This window comes from Dermacentor andersoni, chromosome 5, assembly GCF_023375885.2.
Source record: "Dermacentor andersoni chromosome 5, qqDerAnde1_hic_scaffold, whole genome shotgun sequence".
NCBI lineage: Eukaryota > Metazoa > Arthropoda > Arachnida > Ixodida > Ixodidae > Dermacentor > Dermacentor andersoni.
Genome location: NC_092818.1, coordinates 26,489,637 through 26,512,270, shown reverse-complemented (window position 1 = coordinate 26,512,270; position 22,634 = coordinate 26,489,637). Strand labels below are relative to the sequence as shown.

At 44.8% G+C, this 22,634-nt stretch overlaps 1 protein-coding gene across 2 annotated transcripts in view; it reads left to right on the top strand.

Moving 5' to 3' along the window:
- The window catches only part of LOC126529981 (uncharacterized), a 47,960-nt gene extending 25,913 nt beyond the window's left edge, over window positions 1-22,047 (top strand). For both annotated transcript variants that reach the window (XM_050177448.3, XM_055070165.2), the window contains exons 4-5: window positions 9,054-9,383; window positions 21,405-22,047. In XM_050177448.3, the coding sequence (XP_050033405.1) occupies window positions 9,054-9,383; window positions 21,405-21,620 (546 nt within the window). In that variant the 3' untranslated portion in view covers window positions 21,621-22,047. The remainder of the gene's footprint in view (window positions 1-9,053; window positions 9,384-21,404) is intronic.
- The last annotated feature ends 587 nt before the right edge of the window (window positions 22,048-22,634 follow it).

The following is a 22,634-nucleotide window of genomic DNA, read 5'->3' as shown; positions in this document are numbered from 1 at the left end:
GTGACCGCAACAATTTCTTCCTTTTGAGCTTTGACACCTGCAATCGCCAGTTAGCTTCAATATTGAGTCCAGTTTTTTTAAATTTGCTTTATTTATGTGAACATAGGAGCCGGATAACATTATTATATAACTGGTCTTTCGAATATATTTGCATCCCTGCTTTCAAGTTTTCGACTCTGCGCAATTTCAGAAGAGCAGCTTCACAAAGCATGCACCAAACAAAAGAACGGCCCACTTCAAAATTTACTTTCAGAAATGAGCCGACATTGACACCTTGGTACCACATACATATTTTTACCATTCCCTTTTCATTAAAACAAGGAGAGCTGTGGGCAATTTTGAAAACTCCCAAAAGAAATATGGGTTAGGCGACTCTTAAAACAGACTTTGTCTCTCAACAATTGGAAGCGCAGGAATGGGGCATTGTTATGCACAAATGCACACTTATGTTAGGATTTGAAGATCTATAAAAAATGGCACGGAACTATTTTGGAAATGTTTCCATATATATATATATATATATATATTTGAATGTTTCCCAACAACAGAAAATTTAGAAATATGCGGGATGTTTACCTTGTACGTGTGAAGGAAAAATATGGATGTCACAGTTCCGCAGACAGTGCATGTTGTGTAATCGAAGACGTACAAAGATGACGTACTACACGACACCCTCGGTTTTGCCAATAATTCGCGAAAATTGCTTCCGAAATATGCGCCTACCCAAGTAATTGCTTTTCGTATGTTCGTTTAGATTACCTAAAGGCTACTTTACATAATTATGACGTCTACATATTGATAGCAAGTTGAGATTGTAACCTTGTTCTTCCATTTACTGCGACAGGGGTCAGGAGCTCGAATCTGTGTTTGCAGTGCCCGCCCGGCCCATGCATCTGCACATCTGCTATGCAGTCTTCTGTGTCTCGTTGCCACTTTGCAATCGCTGTCGCGTCCCGTTATCGTGTCATCGTTATTTCCCCAACCTCTGCTTCACGCTCAAAACATAGCGGCGAAAAAAAGAAAGCTCTTGAGACCGTATTCACAAAGCTTTTCGTTCGGAAGTGTTCTCTGTCATTGTTAACCAGCCTTCGCTAATAGTATGTTCAGCATAAAGATGGCTGAAGTTCTCGCTTACGAACAATTCCAGCATGAAATTTTTTTGTGAATGTGGGCCCTCATTATCAGGACGACTACTACTAGCGTGTGAATTCAGGCACTCGCAGCAATACTAAAATTGAAGTCGGACGTGGTAACCACCGATTAATAGCGCAGTGTGAAAGCTTGAAAATTACTGCAGGATATCGTGCGTGACGAAGAGTTTGTGAGTGGTGGCGCCTGAACTTGTATTTCGTAGTGTTGTAATACTTAATCGCTGTTGTCGTTGATGATCGTTCAGGAAGGAACTGCCGTTTGATGCATTTACTGTCGTTTATCGGTCAAGTTGCAGTTATGAAAATAAGAGCACTTCCCTTAGCATCTTCAGATCTCGTCAGAGCAGCCGTTACAAAGTGCTAGCGCAACAGCTCCTCCAAGTCACTCGCCTCCGTCCGCTCTCCCAGCTTGTCACATGTCCCGCCTCCCCGCCCCCTTCGCCCCCCGCCTCCCCCACCGATATGCCCCTACTCCAACGGTAAACCCCCACCAAAGTCGTAAAGTTGAAGAGAGTCTCGGGGTACATGGAAGCCGTCGGTGGAAAGAAGCGCCGTTCCGCTCTTACGGTAGAACACCTGGAATACCTCAATTCACAATACAAACAAAAGAACCAGACAAACACAAGAAAAGACAACAATGAGTACAAATGTCTCACCAGCTAGCTCTTAAGAGCGAACATTGTAAAGGACAAATAGGACTTTTTGTGGGTTGAAAAGAAGCTGTTTTTGAGAAGGCGGCGCTTCCCACCGCTGTTGCATTGATTAAGTTCGAAGCCGAAAGAACCGACGAGTTATTTCTTAAGTGTTTCCCATCTTTAAAACATTTTTTTATACAGGCTGATGCGGTTGGTAAATAAATGCTTCGTTTGGAGCTGCCGATATACAGATTTGCTTTCTCGCTCGGAAAAAAAGTTTTTTTTCGGTCATTTGAGGTGTATTTGAATTTAACAAAATCTGAATTTGCCTGCAGTAAGGTTGCCGCTTAGCTCGATTTGTAGAACAGATGCCGGACAGTTCCAGCTGCAACGCATACATCCGTAATGTAAGCACATTCTAGACCAAGACAAAGCCTACGTGCTGTGCACAATAATTGCGTAGTGTGCAGCACCACCGGAATCGCAGTTTCTGCGTGAAAGCTGTGGTTCCCAGCGACAAGAGGAAGCCAAGCCAAGCCAAGAGGAAGCCAAGTGCAGCTATTAGTAACCGCCCCATAATAGTGAAGTTCACCTTTCATAAAACAAAAGATCTTGTTCTTTCTAACGGCCGTACACTTAAAGGAACAAACTTCAGCGTTGGCGAGGATTTTACACGTCCTGTTCAATTGGCCGGCAGACACCTTCTTTCATTCGCAAAAAAGCAAATCGGCACCTTACTCCCTGCGCTTTAAAACTCTGTTTATGGGTAATAAGCGCTATGTTTTCGATGAACGCACACGGAGTGTGAAAGAATTGCAATAGCAGCCAACTCGACGCGGGAACCGCCCTACGGTATCGACACGAGCTAACCTCTACTTTTCCGTAATCTTTGCCAACGCACGCAGCTTCCTCCCTAAACGCGATATTCTGTCTAACCTCGTGTTGTCGTCTAACAGTAATTTGCTGATAATAACTGAAACCTGGCTGACTGACGATATTACCGATACTGAGGTTCTTGCTGACTTGCCGAATTTCTGCCTTTTCCGGAAAGACCGCGAAACCTCACGAGGTGGTTGTGTGCTAATCGCCGCGCATCACCATTTATCGTGCACGCTTGCAACCATTGAGACTGACCTGGAAATAACATGGCTAATCTGCCGTGCTTTACCACAGACTGTTCTCTTGGGCGTTTGTTACAGACCACCACATAACACTCCTGATTTTTCGCATAAACTTAATAACATCTTGAGCAAACTTGGTGAAAAACACCCTAACGCAGAAATCCTGCTTTTCGGCGACTTTAATTTTCCGCAAATCAACTGGACTAACAATAGTGCTTTAATCATAGGCAATGAAGCTGCTAAATTATTTGTTAATGTGTGTCTTAATTTCAGTCTAACTCAACTTGTGCTAGAGCCTACGCGGGTTACAAAAGACACATCTAATGTACTCGACCTTATACTAAGCAGCCATCCTGACAGTCTATCATCCATAACTTACCTCCGTGAGGTAAGTGATCATAAAGTAATCCACGCCACCTTCACCTTTCAACCCATGCGACAACGAAAATCCAACAAAACTATATGCCTATATGATAAAGGGAACTACGAAGCTATTAATTACGAGTTAGGTGACTTCTTTTCAACTTTTGAGACATTATTCCGTATGCACTCGCCTCAAGAAAACTGGACACTATTTAAAAATAAAATTAATGAACTCGTAAACAAACATATACCAAGAATAACTATGCACACTAATCAAAATAAGCCATGGTTCACCAGAGCTTTAAAGAAGCTTGAAAACCAAAAGAAACGTCACTTCCGGCTAGCCACGCGTCTTGGAAGCACCGAGGCTTGGTCAAAATACTACACGGCAGAGAACGCCTACCTGAGTGCCCTTCGCACTGCTAAGAAATCTTTTTATAACGTCGACCTGCCCCAGCTACTTACTCAAAATCCTCGGCAGTTCTGGCGCATTTAAAATCCCCAAGGAGCTCGTACCATCAGCGTGACGAATGCAGCAGGCGACACCGCCACGGACGCCGAGTGCGCTGATATATTCAACACAGCATTTTTTTCCGTGTTTACAAAAGAAACTACCACTCCAGACCTTCCACTACCTACTAACATAACATCACATATGCCACCCATTGTATTTTCGATAGATGGTATACTATCAATCATTGAAAAAAACAAATTATGTACTTCTTCTGGTGTAGACGAAATTAACTCAAAGATCCTAATGAATACTAAGCACATATCCGCGGCATGTTTCACTCTGTTGTCCACACAATCATTGTCTACAGGTACTTTACCGGATGATTGGAAAGTGGGAAAGGTCGTTCCAGTATTCAAAGCAGGTAACAAAGACTCCCCCTTAAACTACCGCCCCATTTTATTAACTAGTGTTCCTTGCAAAATCATGGAACATGTCATATACTCGCATATCATGAACTTTTTAGACTCGGCAAACTTCTTTCATCCTTCACAACATGGTTTTCGTAAAGGGCTTTCATGTGAAACACAACTAGCTATCTTCCTTAATGATCTCCACGTTAGTCTTGAAAACAACGTTCAAACCGATGCAATCTTTCTAGCCTACTCTAAAGCTTTTGACACAGTGCCTCGTAACCGCTTGCTAATAAAATTATCTAGATTGAACTTGGATCCTCTTGTAGTACAATGGATAAAAGAATTCCTTACTAATCGTTCCCAGTTCGTCTTTGTCAATAACGTCTCCTCCGAACCCCTACCTGTCACTTCAGGTGTCCCTCAAGGCTCAGTCTTAGGACCGCTTCTTTTCCTAATATACATTAACGATCTTCCGCTGCATGTATCTTTCCCTATTCGTATGTTCGCTGACGACTGTGTGATTTATCGTACTGTGACTAACATCTCTGACCAGGCATCTCTCCAGAATGACCTTAATAACGTGCAGGACTGGTGCAACCATTGGCAAATGGCCTTGAACCCTAACAAGTGCAAATTTATTTCAATTTCCCGCCATCGTAATCCTTATCTGTCTACTTACATAATTGCAGACGTCCCAGTAGAATCAGTTCAAGCCTATAAGTACTTAGGGGTAACCCTGTCCTACGAGCTTTCCTGGAATGCGCATGCTACTAACGTAATCTCGTCAGCAAACAAGTCCCTTGGGTTCATGAGGCGTCATCTTCGTCATGCTCCACAGCACGTCAAACTACTCGCATACAAATCATTTGTCAGACCACAACTGGAATATGCCGCCGCCATCTGGAACCCTCATCAAACATATATCATCAATGCACTTGAGTCAGTTCAGAATCGTGCGGCTAGATTCATCCATTCTTCATACTCATATAACATCAGCATTTCACACTTAAAGGCGCAATCTAGCTTGGCATCTCTTGCTTTTCGTCGTCGCATCGCCACGCTCTCTCTTTATCACAAAGTTGTTTACAGCTCACTAAGCCGCCCGCCTTACGTCACGCCATCATCTTCACGCATGTCACAGCGCACCAGCCATCAACTCCAAGTTTCTCGTCCTCGAACACGAATTGTCACATTTCAATCATCATTTTTTCCTCGAGCTGCCAAGGACTGGAACGACCTACCCATTAATGTCGCTGCCATCGCATGTCATTGACAATTTCTAGAAACTGTTGAAACTTGTATTTTAATGTAACACCTGCCTTTTATTCTGTTCACATGTTAACCACCCCTTATGTAATACCCCGAATGGGGTCTTTAAGGTAATAAAATGAAATGAAATTGAAGTCTCTGCCTCACAGTTTCCAGTTGGAATAATGCCTCGTACCGCAAGGTACATTAACAGTTAGTCAGTGGTCAACTATATTGTTGTGGCATGACGGAAAACACAGTAGAGCAAATTGAACTGATGGTGCCGAGGGAAAATGGGGAAATCATAGCAGAAAGCACGAGTAAAAAAAAAAAAACTGTGAATCTAAGAAAAGTACCCCCTTCCCATTCCTATTATTTACACATATGTACCAACAGCGACAATAACATTACTTTTTGGAGGGGAGGGCAAGGGGAGAATTCTGATCAAACGAGTTCAGTTTCTTCCTGATACCACATTCGCAGACAGTGAATTGCACGCGACAATAATTCGTGTAAAAAAAGTACCTAAAGAGATGCGTGGTATTTAATAATCTGCTGAGCAGATGCTAGTCTGAGTACAACAAAGTGCATAAAAGAGCATGAGGCTTACGTTGCCAATCGCTTATTAAAAAAGCGCCCCACCTACCCTACGCGGTGGATGAAGAAATCCCACATTTCTATGCGACCACTTGCTAGACTCTACATTTTACCCGATGTACCAACGTCTCATTGAAATACGTAACAACATTACTAAGAAAACATAAATATGTTTAACATGCAAATAAAGCTGTCGAAACAAATCTCTGCTGCTGGTAAGCATAACAAAAATGTTTCCTGATGAGTGAACTTTCTTATTGTAGCTTACATATCGTGCACATTTATCAATCAGCGTCCTATGGCAGAAATTCGCGTATTTCGTAACCTACGTAGCGTTTTATTTCTGCCTGCAAGAAAGCTATATTGTAAAAAAAGAATCTTACTGGAAGAAATACATACGATATCTTCTTTGCAGGGTAACAAAGTAAAAGGGCACACAAGAATTAGTAGCAAATTTAGTTTTTAAACAAGGCACTCGTCTGTATGACTGTAAGGAACACACCACGAAAACAGAGCTCCCTGTTATGATATAGTATCACGTAAATGTCAAGATAATATTTATTTCATGCACTTACTTTTGAGACCAGACATGTAGTTCTTTCTTATATGATAAATGCTTACATTGAAAGTTCCAGTCAGTCCCTGCAAAATGTGATTTAAAATGATGAGGCGCAGGTACTTACATAGTTTAAGATGACCTACACTATAGGTGATGATGAAGATGCGTGGGATTTATTGGCAGAAGGGCCAGGTCTGGCTAAAGGGCGCCAGAGGTGTTTCTTTCATTTGTAGTATAGAGATGCTGTAGATTATTAATGAAAATAGGGCCAATGTGGAAATATTCTTGAACTGTTTTCTTGCAGTTATATGACATTTTACTGACCGATTTTCGCTCAAACTGATGTGGGTCACTCGGCATTCTCGTCACGACTGGCAAAGGGAAGGCAGCTCTTTTCTTTCAGCTATCCATGGATTAGGCAATAAGTGAGCAGAAAAATTCACAGCTTCATTCAGCTCTTCATTCTAACAGAAAGAGTCACTGGATTTCATAATGGGGTTCCATAACCTGGTAATGCTTCCTGGAGCTCCATAGGAGCTGTCACATGAACTGGTAGTAAACCGGGAAGTTCTGTACCTCAGCTGGCTTGTCAGCTTAACAGGAAGGTTTACCTCAACAGCAGCTGCTATTTACATGCTTTAGAATGGAGAAATCCTTTTGCTCGCGATTTACTGCGCAAGATTTGATAAGCTTTGTTAGATGTAAAAGAATATGTTAAATTTACCCACTGTGGGAAAATTATTTGTTAGGACCATACATTTTTGTTCAATGTTGTTGAATATTGGTAAATAAAGAAATGAAAGATCAAGTTTCCCAGATCCGTCTCCAAGTACCACTATATTCAATGTGCATCAATTGAGGCACCTAAAGGGAACAGAATATGCATGCATCGTACTGCTCTTTTGTGAAGCACAACTTTGTAAGTGGGACTTATGCAAAACACTCGTCAGCAGTATAATAATCTCACCTAAGCTGAAATTCGTGCGCCACTTGCGTCGTCTTCAAGCGCTTTACGAGACGCAGAACTACAATATTTATTGTTGTTTCTGAGTCGTGTACTTGTAAAGATGGTGCTTTAGTTTTCTAACTTACATACTTTAAACATTTCTCAAAACTAAGAAGCTTGAAAACAAAATTGTGCTTCTGACTATCCGCAGGAATGAGTTTTCTCCCTGAAATGCAGCTTAGTGCATTCCAATTGGTCTAGCGATTCTCTGATGACGAAATTTCCGGATGTTACTGGCGTGCATTTTAATAGTGATATCAGATTTTGTCCCGAAGTAAATAATTCTCGTAACGTTAATGTCCTTGCAGCATGTGCAGTCCTCTGCCGAAAGTAAAAATATACCTATAGCAGCAAAACGCACGTGTGTGTATAGCTAGCATAGCCGTCCCTCATGATAAGCCAACAGACAAATGACAGCAAGCAAGAAACACCCAGGGAAAATTAATTATTTTTTTTATTTATTTGAAATGTACAAATTATAAATAAATGAAAATGGACGAAAAGAATCAACTGTCCACAGGTAGGATCAAGTGGCCACCCACTTTCATGTTCAATTATTTATCATTACAACATTACAATTAACTAGACAATTTATTCCCCCTGTGTTTTCCTTTTTGTCATTGTCTGTGGGCTGCATGGGGTTGTCCATTACGAAAATCCGGCCTCTTCGTTCCCTTTATTCTCGTTCATTGTTGGGCGAAGCTATAAAAGAAGATCATATTGGCGCTATTACACTGTAAGTTGCGGAGTTGACCAACAAAACACATGCACTGTACCTGAACCAGATGAATGGTAACTGGGGCCCAATCTTTTTTAGTCATGTCATAAGAAGCCAAAAAACAATGACACCAAAGGCAGCAAAGGGAAATTACTTGTACATAATAAGTAAATTAAATACATAATAAATTACTGGAAATGAAAGTGTACGAAAAAACAACTGGCCGCAGGTGGGTGCACAAACTCATGACTTCGCATTCCGTGCGCGATGCCCAATTGAGCTACTGAGACGCTGTTTTATAAATATGTTCTGCATATATATTTCACCGGAGTTCTGTCATTGGATGTTGTGCCTTTTCTTAGCTTCCTAGAATTTGTGAGTAAAATGGCTTACGGCTAGGTAAAATGCCCAGCAATTCATCGAAAATTTGTTGGACAGCTTTACAGCCCTAGCAAGTAGCGACAACTAGCGTTGTCACTGATTGTAAAAATGCCCTATTGTAGGATAATTACCCTTCGATTGGCAACATTGTTTGAGACGCAACCTGCTTCTTCATTCAGACAAAGGCGTCCAACTAAGTTTCTTTTTTCATTGCCATTGCACTTAGAAAGCAGTAGATAATACCACGCGACCTATTTTGAGAGCAAAAGCATTGAAGACACTTTTGCCTGATACAGCTATTGCACCCTCCGGCAGCTCTGCTTCTGTAAACACACAAAAAAGTGGCTTCGTGAGAAAGGACAGACAACCTGCATGCTGATGAGCTAAAACTGCTGGAACATACGCAGGGCTTGCTCCGGGATGCCATTGACTCTAGCCAGCTGGCCCGAGTGCACATTCCACCTGCTCTAGCCGATGGCAAGCGCAGCGGGTGTGCAGCGGGCGCCGCCATTGTGGACAGAACGTACATCTGCCTGAGCCAAATCTACAAGCGCAAGTCGTCGCTGAGCGGCGGCGTAAGCACGCGTGAAGTCAGCCCAGCCTGTATCCTAGCCGGGTACTCCTTGATGGTGGAGAGCAAGTTCGCCGAAAAGGACCAGCTTCTCCACCTTGAATTCGGAGTGATGTTTTGTGCTGGGAGCTGGGACAGCTTCGTGTCTTGGCCTTTTTCTCGACAGGTAAGCAGAGGAGGTACACTGTCAGTGAATTTTGACAGCCCGTGTGTTGCACAGTATGCGAGTGTAGAAACCTTCGATTATTAGAGAGCTTTAGCTATTCTGTAAATGTATTAATGTTTGCGAAATACTGGATCACTGGTGAAGTTTACGGGAGCAACAACGTGGATAATTACATCTCGTGACACAATCTTGTGACCCAATACTGCGCTGACCTATAGTATCGTACGTGACTGCGGATTTAAATGAGTTTGAAGTGTCATAATCATTACCGTGCTGTCGTTTTATGACGTACTGTCAACGAGAACGCTCACGCTACACAAAATTTTGTTCACGCATTTTGCACATAGGCAGAACGTCCCAAGATGTCGCTACAAGCCTCGCTCGCACCTTTTGTATAGCCTGCCTGAGTAGCTCAAGCAGGATAGACGATTATTTGCCATAGCCCCGTTTCAAAGGGAATGCCAACGAATCCGGCAACACGTTCAATAGCAAAAAGAAAAAAAAGCTTAGAGACAAGGCTAAAACTATCTCTTCAAAAATATCAAGAAGGGATTTCGTAGACAACAGAATTTTCCACAATGAAGTCCTTGGCGATGACTGTTAGGAATTGCGGTGTGCAATGACGCACGGTATTTTTATTCTTTCTAACCGCATATCCAGAACGCGCTTGATTTCATGGTATGCAAAAGATGCAATATGCTTTAGTACGTCGTGCTATAGGTAAGGATGAACATTTAGCATCTAAGCGTCATACGCTTTTGGATGACAATGTATTCGTCAGTGCTGCTGAACATAACCAAACAAACGACGTAACTTGTGAACTGATGAAATTAACAGAAGCTGTGAAGATTATTACGTCATATAGCTACTTAATAATTAATTATAGTGTTTACGCGACAAAATCAGGTTCTCATTATGAGGCACGCCATAGTGGAAGACGCAGAAATAGTTTTCACCGCCTAGGGTTCTTTCACTTGACCCATGCAATCTACATGAGCTTTCCTGCATTCTGCCTCCAAAGGAATGAAGCAGCCGCTGCCTGAATGAAGGCTTCGACCTCGAGCTAAGCATAGCAAAAATTACGGGGATATTCAACGTCTTCAAGGGAAACACGGTTCCGGATTGGCTGTCAGGCTGTTTTGGTGGGGAAGAAATATGTTCGGTAGGTCGAGCTGTAATTTAGGACCTGAATGAAAAGAAGGGAAATTGGCAAATACATAAGATTGATTCACGAGCTATTGAGTAACATTTGGTGGTCATCAACGACACTCTACTGATGTTCTTGAAGTGTAGAAAAGTATAAGAATAGTGAAATATGCTATACCGCAACGTATGCTATTGATACTCCAAGCACAAGAAAGTCTTTGAAAGTGGAGAACTGTGCAAATGATACAAAGGGAAATGTTAGGCAAACAACAGCACTATAACTATATAGCATATTGCAATCTGTAAGTCGAGTTAAATTATGATGGTGTTGTTTCGTCTCAGTTCAACTCATTGAGGCTAAAGCTTGGACTCACCTCGGCTCACGCAAACTCACTCCCATTCCTAGCACTAACTCGGGCTCACTCAAACTTACCGGCCTCTCTATGTCGGTGTGAGTCTGTATTTGTAAATCTGTACGAATGAGAGTGCCGACATATACATTTGATGCACCTTAGCAGCCAGCTACATCACCAGCAACCTTTGGTGCAGAGGAATCTGACTACGTTGAAAAAAGAGTGCGTGTAGGAGAAAAAGGCCTTCAAAGGTTCAGGCGCTTTTGTGGCCACATGTTTGTAGTAGTCTTAATGTACAATTCGAACCACGTACTCGGCACACCGGGTTGTAGCAATCCCAAATTCTCGTATTGTTTGCTACAGTGTTACGTGATGCCGAGCGCTTCTCACTTGAGAGAAGGAGATTCTTGATGATGGGAAGCAAAGGTTGGGGTAAAGTGCAGCGTCGTCTGGCATGGCAGAGAGTAGCGTGGCGAGGGATCTGCTGTGTTCCATGGTAGACGAAAAACGAGCCCCTTCGGAAAATGCTATACGTTTTATAACAGCGTGAAAATAATGCCGTAGGCTTGGCTAAAACGGTGGCCTAGCTTCCGCGATACGCTGGCGATGATGTCGATGGCCCTTTGATGCGCCGGTCTTTCTTTTTCTTTTTAATATTAACAAGTTTTGTATGTTAGAGGTCTGTTGGCTAACATAGGTTTCATTTCAAAAACACACTTTTAAATAGCCACGCAGAAGCTTAAAACCCCGTTCTATTGGGTGCGTCAAGTACCATATAGTAATATTGTTACGTAGGAAGAGGCAGACGAAAAGCTATGTACAAGTATATTTACAACAAAATATGCTGCGCTTGGCCAAGAGGCAACAGCCCGCGCTAGCTTCTCATCGTCGTCGTCGTCTTCGCACTGCTCGCCTTTTCGTGATCGCACATATTGTTCCGTAGCGCTACCCCCCGCTGCAAAAGCGCCGTCCCGGAGCGACTAAAGATCGGACTCCTAAGAAGTGTAGTAGGCCTTGAGCCTACTGACATGCACGACATCACTTGATGCCAGAAGAGAGGACGAGGTTGAACCCACAGGAGCAATTCCGTAAGTCACAGGCGTCACCTGGCGCAGCACGCGGTAGGGCCCTGTGTATCGCGAAAGGAGCTTCTCTGAAAGTCCAATGTGACGGGAGGGCGACCACAGGAGCACGAGCGCACCAGGCGAAAACTGTACGTCACGATGGCGGGCGTTGTAATGACACTGCTGAGCGGCTTGTGAGGCCGTCAGTCGAGCACGGGCAAGCTGGCGTGCATGGTCGGCGAGGGCGATGGCGTCGCGCGCATACTCGCTTGTTGAGATCGCAGCAGGAGGAAGTGCCGTGTCTAGGGGCAAGGTAGGTTTGCGACCGTACAGTAGATAAAATGGAGAAAACCGGCGGGGTCGTGCCGGGAAGAATTGTACGCAAATGTTACGTAAGGAAGGGCAATGTCCCAGTCGTGGTGGTCTTTGGAAACGTACTTGGACAGCATATCGGTAAGAGTACGGTTCAACCGCTCCGTCAGGCCATTGGTTTGAGGATGGTATGAGGTAGTCAGTTTGTGTTGAATGGAGCAGGAACGCACAATGTCAGCGATAACTTTCGAGAGGAAGTTTCGACCACGGTCAGTAAGCAGCTGTCGCGGGGCGCCATGAAGCAAGATAATGTCATGCAAGAGAAAGTCCGCGACGTCAGTGGCGCAACTGGGAGGGAGAGCCCGAGTGATAGCGTATCGGGTGGCGTAATCAGTTGCGACGGCTACCCATTTGTTCCCAGAGGATGACGTGGGAAAGGGACCGAGCAGGTCTAATCCGACACGAAAGAACGGTTCCACAGGGACAGTGATCGGCTGGAGATGACCGGCAGGTAGCACCTGAGGTGTTTTCCGACGCTGGCAGGGATCACAGGCAGCAACATAGCGTCGAACGGAGCGAGCGAGACCAGGCCAATAGAAGCGGCGGCGGACGCGGTCGTACGTGCGGGTTACCCCAAGATGTCCTGCGGTGGGTGCGTCATGCATCTCAAAGAGTGCAGTCTGTCGTAGCTGTTTTGGCACGACAAGAAGAAGATCAGAGCCGTCAGGGAGGAAGTTCCTTCGATACAGAATGCCACCCTGGAGGACATATCGGCGAACGGATGCGTCGGTAGGTGTTGAGCGCAGACGCTCGATAAGTGCTCGCAGCGATAGGTCTCGGGACTGCTCATCGGTGATGTTAGCGAAGGCAGACACAGAGAAAATGCCGTTGGCGCTGCTACTGTCGGTGTCGTCAGGCTCGTAGACCGGGTAGCGAGACAGGCAGTCAGCGTCCTTGTGTAGACGGCCAGATTTATAGGTGACAGTATACGAATATTCTTGGAGGCGTAACGCCCAGCGACCAAGTCTTCCTGTAGGGTCTTTCAATGAGCATAACCAGCAAAGCGCGTGATGGTCTGTGACAACGGAAAAGGGTCGGCCATATAAGTATGGGCGGAATTTCGCAACCGCCCAAACTAGGGCCAGACACTCACTCTCAGTGATGGAATAGTTGCGCTCCGCGGGTGAGAGGAGCCTGCTGGCGTAAGCGATAACACGGTCGTGGCCATGCTGGCGTTGTGCCAGTACGCAGACGAAAAGCTATGTACAAGTATATTTACAAGAAAATACGCTTCGCTTGGCCAAGAGGCAACAGCCCGCGCTAGCTTCTCATCGTCGTCGTCGTCTTCGCACTGCTCGCCTTTTCGTGATCGCACATATTGTTCCGTAGCAATATGAATGAAAACATTGTGGATCACTGCACAAGAACGCTATGAATTTGAATAATCGTAATGCGCTCGATATACTTCAATAAGTAGACGGTCGATGTATCAGCGCATTTTTTGATTTACAAATACTGCGCTGTTTATTTCAAAACACAAGTGGTGGCTAGATCAGAATTATGATTCAATATGAGGCGTTGTTACCTAAGGCTATTCCAAACTCTTCTATTCCTTTTCTGGTATCACCTGTCCACAATTGGTCAAAAGATTTTCGGGCCACCGCCACTTCGCTTGTCTGTCGGTCAACGTCAGGAAAAGTGGAAAAGACCCTCATCTGATATGACTCGTAGACACTAATTATGCATGATTAGACCGAAAAAGAGAAGAATAATTATTTTAAATTCTAGGCTTTTGTCGCCATCATTCTCCGCAATCGGTCCAAAGTTTTCCAGCTGCATCTACTTCGCCTGTCTGTCACACGACGTCCCAATACTGCGAAAGCTTACCACGTCAAAATGACGCGTACGCATTAAAGATAGGTTAATATGCCGAACAGAACTTGTGGGGATTGCGTAGCCCATTTCGTTGCAGCGCCATAGCGCAGCACGTTTTGGGCATAGGAGCCGCAGCGCGGCGAGGTCGCTTTCGAACTTCGCGCGTGCGGTCCATCGCTTTCCCCCTCTCTTGTTCCTCCGAGGGCACCGAACGGCAGCGGGACCGTAAAACACTTGCTGCTGTCCGCCCCCGAACGGTCCAGGGGTTCACCCGATTGGTCTGTTTGGGTGGGAACCCGCGTTCCCTCTCCCCTGGCGACTCAAGTCGACCGAGGAGCGGCAACGCGGGGAGAAGCTCTCGGACAGCGAAACAGTGCGTACTGACTTCCCATTCTCCCGGTCATCCCTTTGGTTGGCCGGTCTCGCCGAAGGTCCTCGACCCGAGGCGGTTGCGTACCTATTCGCTGCTCCTGTTCTGAAGGCTACGCCAAAGAGACGCGGCTCACTTGACGTGCGCGGTCGTACTGCGCCGAGTCGCCCTCGGAGGCTACCCCGAGCTGAAAGAACGTTGCCCTGGTAGCACGGTCGTTGGGAGCCATCCTCCCGTATAGCGGCGTGCTCCCGCGTTTTGAGATAACTGAGTGTCACCCCTTGACTTGCGGGAGCTTCGGCTCATGAGCCCCGCGCCGAAACGGGTGTATACGGATATCCTGAACGCCAAGGTGGTCGTACAATAAACGCCTTCCTTGTACTCTGGGCCTTCTCCTTGCGGCGCTCTGTCTCGCTCCCATAGGAGACCGAACGAGCGTCCGCTTCGGGCACACGCTACACACGCGGCTGAGCTGATCGTCCCCCTGAGGGGCTCGGATCCTCGGACCCGCGCGGTGGTCCAGGTGACTCCCGGCGGAGCACCGCTATATATGCTGGAGACCACAAACTGAATCTTTTTCGGAATAGCTGGAGATTGCGGCCATTCTGAAACGCATAGAAGATGACGACCGGCTGATCGCTCTTCCACTCGGTAGTCGGCGCTACTGGAGAGGATGGATTTATTTTCTTATAATAGCAATCTTGGAGTGGTAACATAACGTTGGCGAGACTCTTCAGCACGTAGGTGACATCACTGTGTCAACTTTTCTTCGGTGAGGATTCGTTTTAGCTGCATTTTTACGATTACGTTGCACGCCGCCGCAATTTCCTGCTAGATGCCAATAGCTAAACAAGAAGTGGTCCAAGGATGCGCCGGCATCACCCGCATCATCATCACCCGCATCATCTACTTTCACTGCTCTAGCCCGGCCTCACCGAAATCCTCTTCACTTCTGTAGGCTCCTCGCCTATGGTCAGCCAATGAAATAAAATCTGTCAAGCAAGTTAATGCTATTCCCTTTGAAAACAACAAAACATGATCTCCTATAAACCAGGATAGCGTGTCGTTGGCCTGTTCACACAACGCTTCGAGTCACCGCCCGATGCTTGTGTCGACAGTTGCGTAAAGTTGACGTGTCTGAGGATAGGAATAGAAACTGATTGGAACAGTTTTTCGCTCTCGAATCCTTTCGTGACATTAGAAAACGCAATAACAAAATCAGTAGCCGGTGCAAATAAAGAACATACAGTCTAAAAGGACAGAACAGTAATCGTGCTTGCAGAAAACGATATCATTGACTACATTTGAAAGATGTGGCAATATCAGGCTGCGAACATAGTCGTCTGTGCTATTCAATAATTACGTAGAAAAGGACAAAAGGTGATCCATGTAGCAATAGAAATTCATTACTTAGTGTCACTTCATGAACGCTATAAGGACTGTTGCCAGCATATTAAAGTTATTCCCTTGCACTTGGCGTCAACCATGCCAAGACGATGTCCGCTGTCCGAAGAGCTCCGCTCCTCAAGAGTATATGGCGACGATGCAGTGAAGACGATGGAATGGCAAAGGCGCTATAACAAGGATGGCATAACGACATGGAGATCTCGATTCCTAAATAATGACGATGGTGAAGGAGCGTGATGACGACGACATCAGGAGAATGGGAAAACGATGAGTGTGTGACGACATGGTAGGACAAAGACGGAATAACGACGAGTGCACGATAATGATGCCGTGACGATGACTGCATGAGAACAGATGCATGATAGCAACTCTCGGACTACGATTGCACGACAATGATTATAATGGTGATTGGACGACTCGCTGCAGTGACCACAGGATGGTAAGAACTCGAATTAGCCTAGACTTGAGGAGGGAACGGAAGAAACTGGTACATAAGAAGCCGATCAATGAGTTAGCGGTAAGAGGGAAAATAGAGGAATTCCAGATCAAGCTACAGAACAGGTATTCGGCTTTAACTCAGGAAGAGGACCTTAGTGTTGAAGCAATGAACGACAATCTTGTGGGCATCATTAAGGAGTGTGCAATAGAAGTCGGCAGTAACTCTGTTAGACAGGATACCAGTAAGCTATCGCAGGAGACGAAAGATCTGATCAAGAAACGCCAATGTATGAAAGCCTCTAACCCTACAGCTAGAATAGAACTGGCAGAACTTTCGAAGTTAATCAACAAGCGTAAGACAGCTGACATAAGGAAGTATAATATGGATAGAATTGAACAAGCTCTCAGGAACGGAGGAAGCCTAAAAGCAGAGAAGAAGAAACTAGGAATTGGCAAGAATCAGATGTATGCGTTAAGAGACAAAGCCGGCAATATCGTTACTAATATGGATGAGATAGTTCAAGTGGCTGAAGAGTTTTATAGAGATTTATACAGTACCAGTGGAACCCACAATGATAATGGAAGAGAGAATAGTCTAGAGGAATTCGAAGTCCCACAAGTAACGCCCGAAGAAGTAAGGAAAGCCTTGGGAGCTATGCAAAGGGGGAAGGCAGCTGGGGAGGATCAGGTAACAGCAGATTTGTTGAAGGACGGTGGGCAGATTGTTCTAGAAAAACTGGCCACTCTGTATACACAATGCCTCATTACCTCGAGCGTACCGGAATCTTGGAAGAACGCTAACATAATCCTAATCCATAAGAAAGGGGACGCCAAAGACTTGAAAAATTACAGACCGATCAGCTTACTGTCCGTTGCCTACAAAGTGTTTACTAAGGTAATTGCAAATAGAATCAGGAACACCTTAGACTTCCGTCAACCAAAGGACCAGGCAGGATTCCGTAAAGGCTACTCAACAATAGATCATATTAACACTATCAATCAGGTGATAGAGAAATGTGCGGAATAGAACCAACCATTATATATAGCTTTCATTGATTATGAGAAAGCGTTTGATTCAGTCGAAACCTCAGCAGTCATGGAGGCATTGCGGAATCAGGGTGTAGACGAGCCGTACGTAAAAATACTGAAAGATATCTATAGCGGCTCCACAACCACTGTAGTCCTCCATAAAGAAAGCAACAAAATCCCTATAAAGAAAGGCGTCAGGCAGGGAGATACGATCTCTCCAATGCTATTCACAGCATGTTTACAGGAGGTATTCAGAGAGCTGGATTGGGAAGAATTGGGGATAAGAGTAAATGGAGAATACCTTTGTAACTTGCGCTTCGCTGATGACATTGCCTTGCTTAGTAACTCAGGGGACCAACTGCAATGCATGCTCACTGACCTGGAGAGGCAAAGCCGAAGGGTGGGACTAAAAATTAGTCTGCAGAAAACTAAAGTAATGCTTAACAGTCTCGGAAGGGAACAGCAGTTTACGATAGGTAGCGAGGCACTGGAAGTGGTAAGGGAATACATCTACTTAGGACAGGTAGTGACTGCTGATCCGGATGATGAGAGTGAAATAATCAGAAGAATCAAACGCACTGGGGTGCGTTTGGCAGGCATTCTGAGATCATGAACAGCAGGTTGCCATTATCCCTCAAGAGAAAAGTTTATAACAGCTGTGTCTTACCAGTACTCACGTACGGGGCAGAAACCTGGAGGCTTAAGAAAAGGGTTCTACTTAAATTGAGGACGACGCAACGAGCTATGGAAAGAAGAATGATAGGTGTAACATTAAGGGATAAGAAAAGAGCAGATTGGGAGAGGGAACAAACGCGCGGTAATGACATCTTAGTTGAAATCAAGAAAAAGAAATGGGCATGGGCAGGACATGTAATGAGGAGGGCAGATAACCGATGGTCATTAAGGGTTACGGACTGGATTCCGAGGGAAGGGAAGCGTAGCAGGGGGCGACAGAAAGTTAGGTGGGCAGATGAGATTAGGAAGTTTGGAGGGTCAACATGGCCACAATTAGTACATGACCGGTGCAGTTGGAGAAGTATGGGAGAGGCCTTTGCCCTGCAGTGGGCGTAACCAGGCTGATGATGATGATGATGGTAAAACAAGGAATGACGTTGATAGATCGACAAAGATGGTATGACGGGGAGGCATGACGACGATGAATGGCGTTACTTAAGTGATGACGATGGAAAAGCAACGGCGTAATAACGGCGGGCTGACGAGAGTCGGATGACGAAGTGAGAATGCGGACAGTGGAACAACTGCGGCGGCATTAGGATGACCGTATGACAACGTACGCATGAAGGCGACAGTAGGACGAAGACACAATGATGACGATGACATCACAAATGTCCTAGGACATAGGGATGACAACTAGTGCTTGATAACAATGTGGTAGTGACGAATGTATCATGAAGTGTATATGATGACGATGGCGTGGCATGAACGGCATGACGAGAGTCGGTTGATGAAGCTCGGAGGACGACGATTGAGTGACCAAGACGGCATCACAACGGTGGTGTGCCAACGAATGCATGACAACTGAATGACGATGATGGCGTGACGACGACGGCATGACGAGTGTCGAATGACAAAGCTGCAATGGCGATACTGTAAAGATCACGACGGTATCGCGACTATGAGCACGTGCCTAGTGGTCCTAGCTATTAGACAACTTTGGATACTGGTTTGGGTTAGCAGGCTTGACTTCGATGGCATGACGGAAGTCAGATTACGAATCTGGAACGACATTGATAGAACGGCCATGACGACATCACGACCAAGAGCACATACGTTTACATCACGGGGTTGACAGCGAGAGGGACTCTTGGAGCAGACGAAGAAGAGACGAAACGTTTTATAGAATAGGTACATATAGCAACAAATAGCATACATGTAGCGGTGCCGAAGAGCGCACCAGACTAAGGGGTGGCTGGTGGCAACTGTCTCCTAACAATTAGCCGGTTCTGCCTTAAATTCTTTTGGCAGGAAAAAGGCGAGAACGGTGCTGACATTAACCGCGTCGCTATCCTCCTTTGTCGCGGAAGAAGTCCAAGCTGCATACCACCACGGCAAGGGGACAGCAGTTCTGTGGCATTTCAAAGGCTGACAATGGATTCGTCGAAGTGCCCTGTGCCCCACAACACCATAGTTCTACCCACGAAGATGTGCTGGCAGTTTCGAGGAGCTTTGCAGGTTCTCACAAGGGCAACCACTTCAGAAGAACGAGAGGGGAGGAAGGGGTGAGCGCCAATTGCCTCGATGAAGGCACGCAGTATGGCGCAACAATACCTAGTAGCACAAGCTGGTAGACAACTGGGATCATCAAGATCACGTAGGAGGCTAGATAGATATATAGATAGATAGATACAAAGATGTGTTCAAAATGACTGAAGAAGCGAAGAATGCTAATCGCATAGAAAATCTTTGGTTAGGTATTTTCCTGGCAAGCTCAAAAATTTTATGGTGGTAGCAAAAAATACTACTGGGTTTCGTAATGTGCGCAATGGCACCCAACAATGCGCTATGCTAACCCAACAAGATTTGCTTATTATGGATATTTTTTGGTTTTTATTATACTCGAAATAAGGAAGACATACTGATTAGTTTACTGCTCCATTATTGTAAAAGCGCGTCCCATCACACGAAAAACATTTTTCTTAATAGTAATTTTCCCAAAAGAGTTGCTACCATTTTTTATCAATCACTACTATTCAGAATTTTTGTCATTTGTTGCCGTCCATTGTAACGGTTCATTTTTTGAACGGTTTGTTTTATCTGAATTGAATTCTGGGGTTTTAGGTGCCAAACCGAGGATTTGATTTTGAGGCACCTCGTAGTGAGGGACTCCGGATTAATTTGGAACACCAGGGTATATGCAACGTGCCCCCAATGCATGGGGCCCCGAGCGTTCTTGCATTTCGCCCCCGTAGGAATGCAGCCACCGCGGCCGGGATTTGATCCCGCGACCTCGTGCTTAGCAGCGCAGCACCAAAGCCGCTAACTCACCGCGGTGGGTCGTTTATTTTGTTCTACGTTTATACAGGGTGTGTCTTTTTAAAGGAATACCAATTTTTTAATATGCACATGCCTTAAGTGCCGCGAACATGGCATTATTGCATACGAGTTCCAAGGCGAGGCGAACACACTTTGCCGCTATAACGTGAGCTTCGGAAGAGTAACTAAGAAAAATGTATAAACTTTTTTATTAGTGTCTCAGTAGCTGTTGCTTAAATGACGAATTCGAAGGCTGAGCCACACTTTAATTTACTGTCATTTCTTTTCCCAAATATTTAAGACAGCACCTAGTTCGAGGTATTTATCTCAGAATTTCAAAGGAAAGTTGAGACAATATCAAAACCGAAACGCCCCGTGATGCCAAGAGCGAGGAAGTTGCAAATCGAACGTCTCGGCTAGTCGCTGCAGTTACCGATTTATTCGTTTCTCTGACAAGCATGTGCGGCTGTTTTTGGGGTCATGATTTGCCGTGGCATCCTGTCGCTGAAACTTCGCCCCACACTTCTTTACGGGGCGTTGCTGTCTGAGGCGCAGCGGCATGCGCTCAAGTCTCGATGCTACCTCTATTTGCATTTGGGATTCCTTAATGAATATATTGAATAACGTGCAAGTTTCAAGATTTTTTAAAATGGTGTCTGCATTAAAATGTAGTTGCCGCCAAATTTGCCATATATAGACAACTGTTCCCAAAGCACTAACAAAAAGGTTAATTAATGAAATTGTGTCAGTATTCATCTGAAGCTCACGCTATTAGCGGCAAAGTAAGCTCGCCTAGCATAGGAAGTCGTCTGCAATAGCGCCACGTTCGCTGAGCTCATTACGTTCTTATCGAAAATTTATACGATCTAAAAAAAAATGCGCCATATATAACTTCCGGAGAGAAGGTCCACATGTAGCCTTGTGCTCTGGGACCTCCTCTAAATTTTTTGATGCATATTTTACCTTTCACGAAACAATAGAAAAGCAAGAACGATGGATCGATTGATTGATATTGTGCTGACAACTTTCGCAGGTGACCCTGACTTTGGTGCATCCGGCCGATGAGCGGAGAAACATGTCGCTGCCCGTATCGGTGCCTGAGGACACAGAGCGCTTTGAGTGCGTTAAGAAACCTTCACCTGATGGAGTCAACGCAGCAATGCGCACGCGCTCGGTTGTATGGAACCAACTTGAGCTCTCAGGCTTCATAGCCAATGATTCTCTGTGCATTTCAATAGAAATGGAATGACGCTCCGGAGCCCAGCTCTCTCGGCCTAGCTCGGGCCTTACCCTAGGCGAGCTTGCTGCATCAGAGCAAAAAGTGGCTCCGGCACGACGTCCAACTTTGCGGCTAAGCACTATTGCCTATACGCAATTGTTTCTAATCCTTCTTTTACTCTCATTTTGTTTCTTTTTATTTTCTTGACCACTAACAATTTTATCTGTCTTTACTACTAACATTTTATGCGCACATAAATGCAACTCTAATTCTTCCTTATTTGCACCATCACATTCCACACAATCACGGTGTGATGACAGGAGCGTCAGATGATACTGCGACCAGTTTAATAGCGCAATACGCCTTCATGCCCCTAATCTCATCAGGTAATCGCAAACGACACCTATTGTATCTGCCTACTTATTGTTACTGAATAAATAAATATTTGAAATTCAAATGCGTTTTCATACCACTCTTTCCCACAAGAGGCAATAGAGAGTATTAAATTAGGGGACGCAAGCGGCTTGCGTGCTCAAGAACTAGGGGCCACGCTACTGCGCATGTACAGACCAAGACATAAGGGTCTGCGCATGCGCACTACAATGGCCCCTAGTTCTTGCGTACGCAAGCCGCTTGCGTCCCCTAATCTAAACCTCTCTAACATGTCGTAACGCCCTATTTTATTTTAAGAGGAAGCTTTAGCTTGGGGGCTCCTATCTAAATACATTCAAAAGGAGAATTCGTTTTTCTGAGCAACCACTGCACCAAATTTCACAAGGTTTGTTGGATTTGAAAGAAAACTTAAAATCCAATGACTGTTAGTTTCGAATTTTTGACTTAGGTCGTCAATTTTTTATTAAAAATTGGCAAAAATCTAAAATGTTCATAAGAATGAAACTATCAAGTTTACAACTCTATAACTCAGCAACAAAAAACGATAATACAATTTCGTTAATTGCATCTAATAGTATATCTAAAGCGGACAAAATTGATATGTTACACATGAATATTAAAAAAATATATATATGGAAATACAGCTTTTGC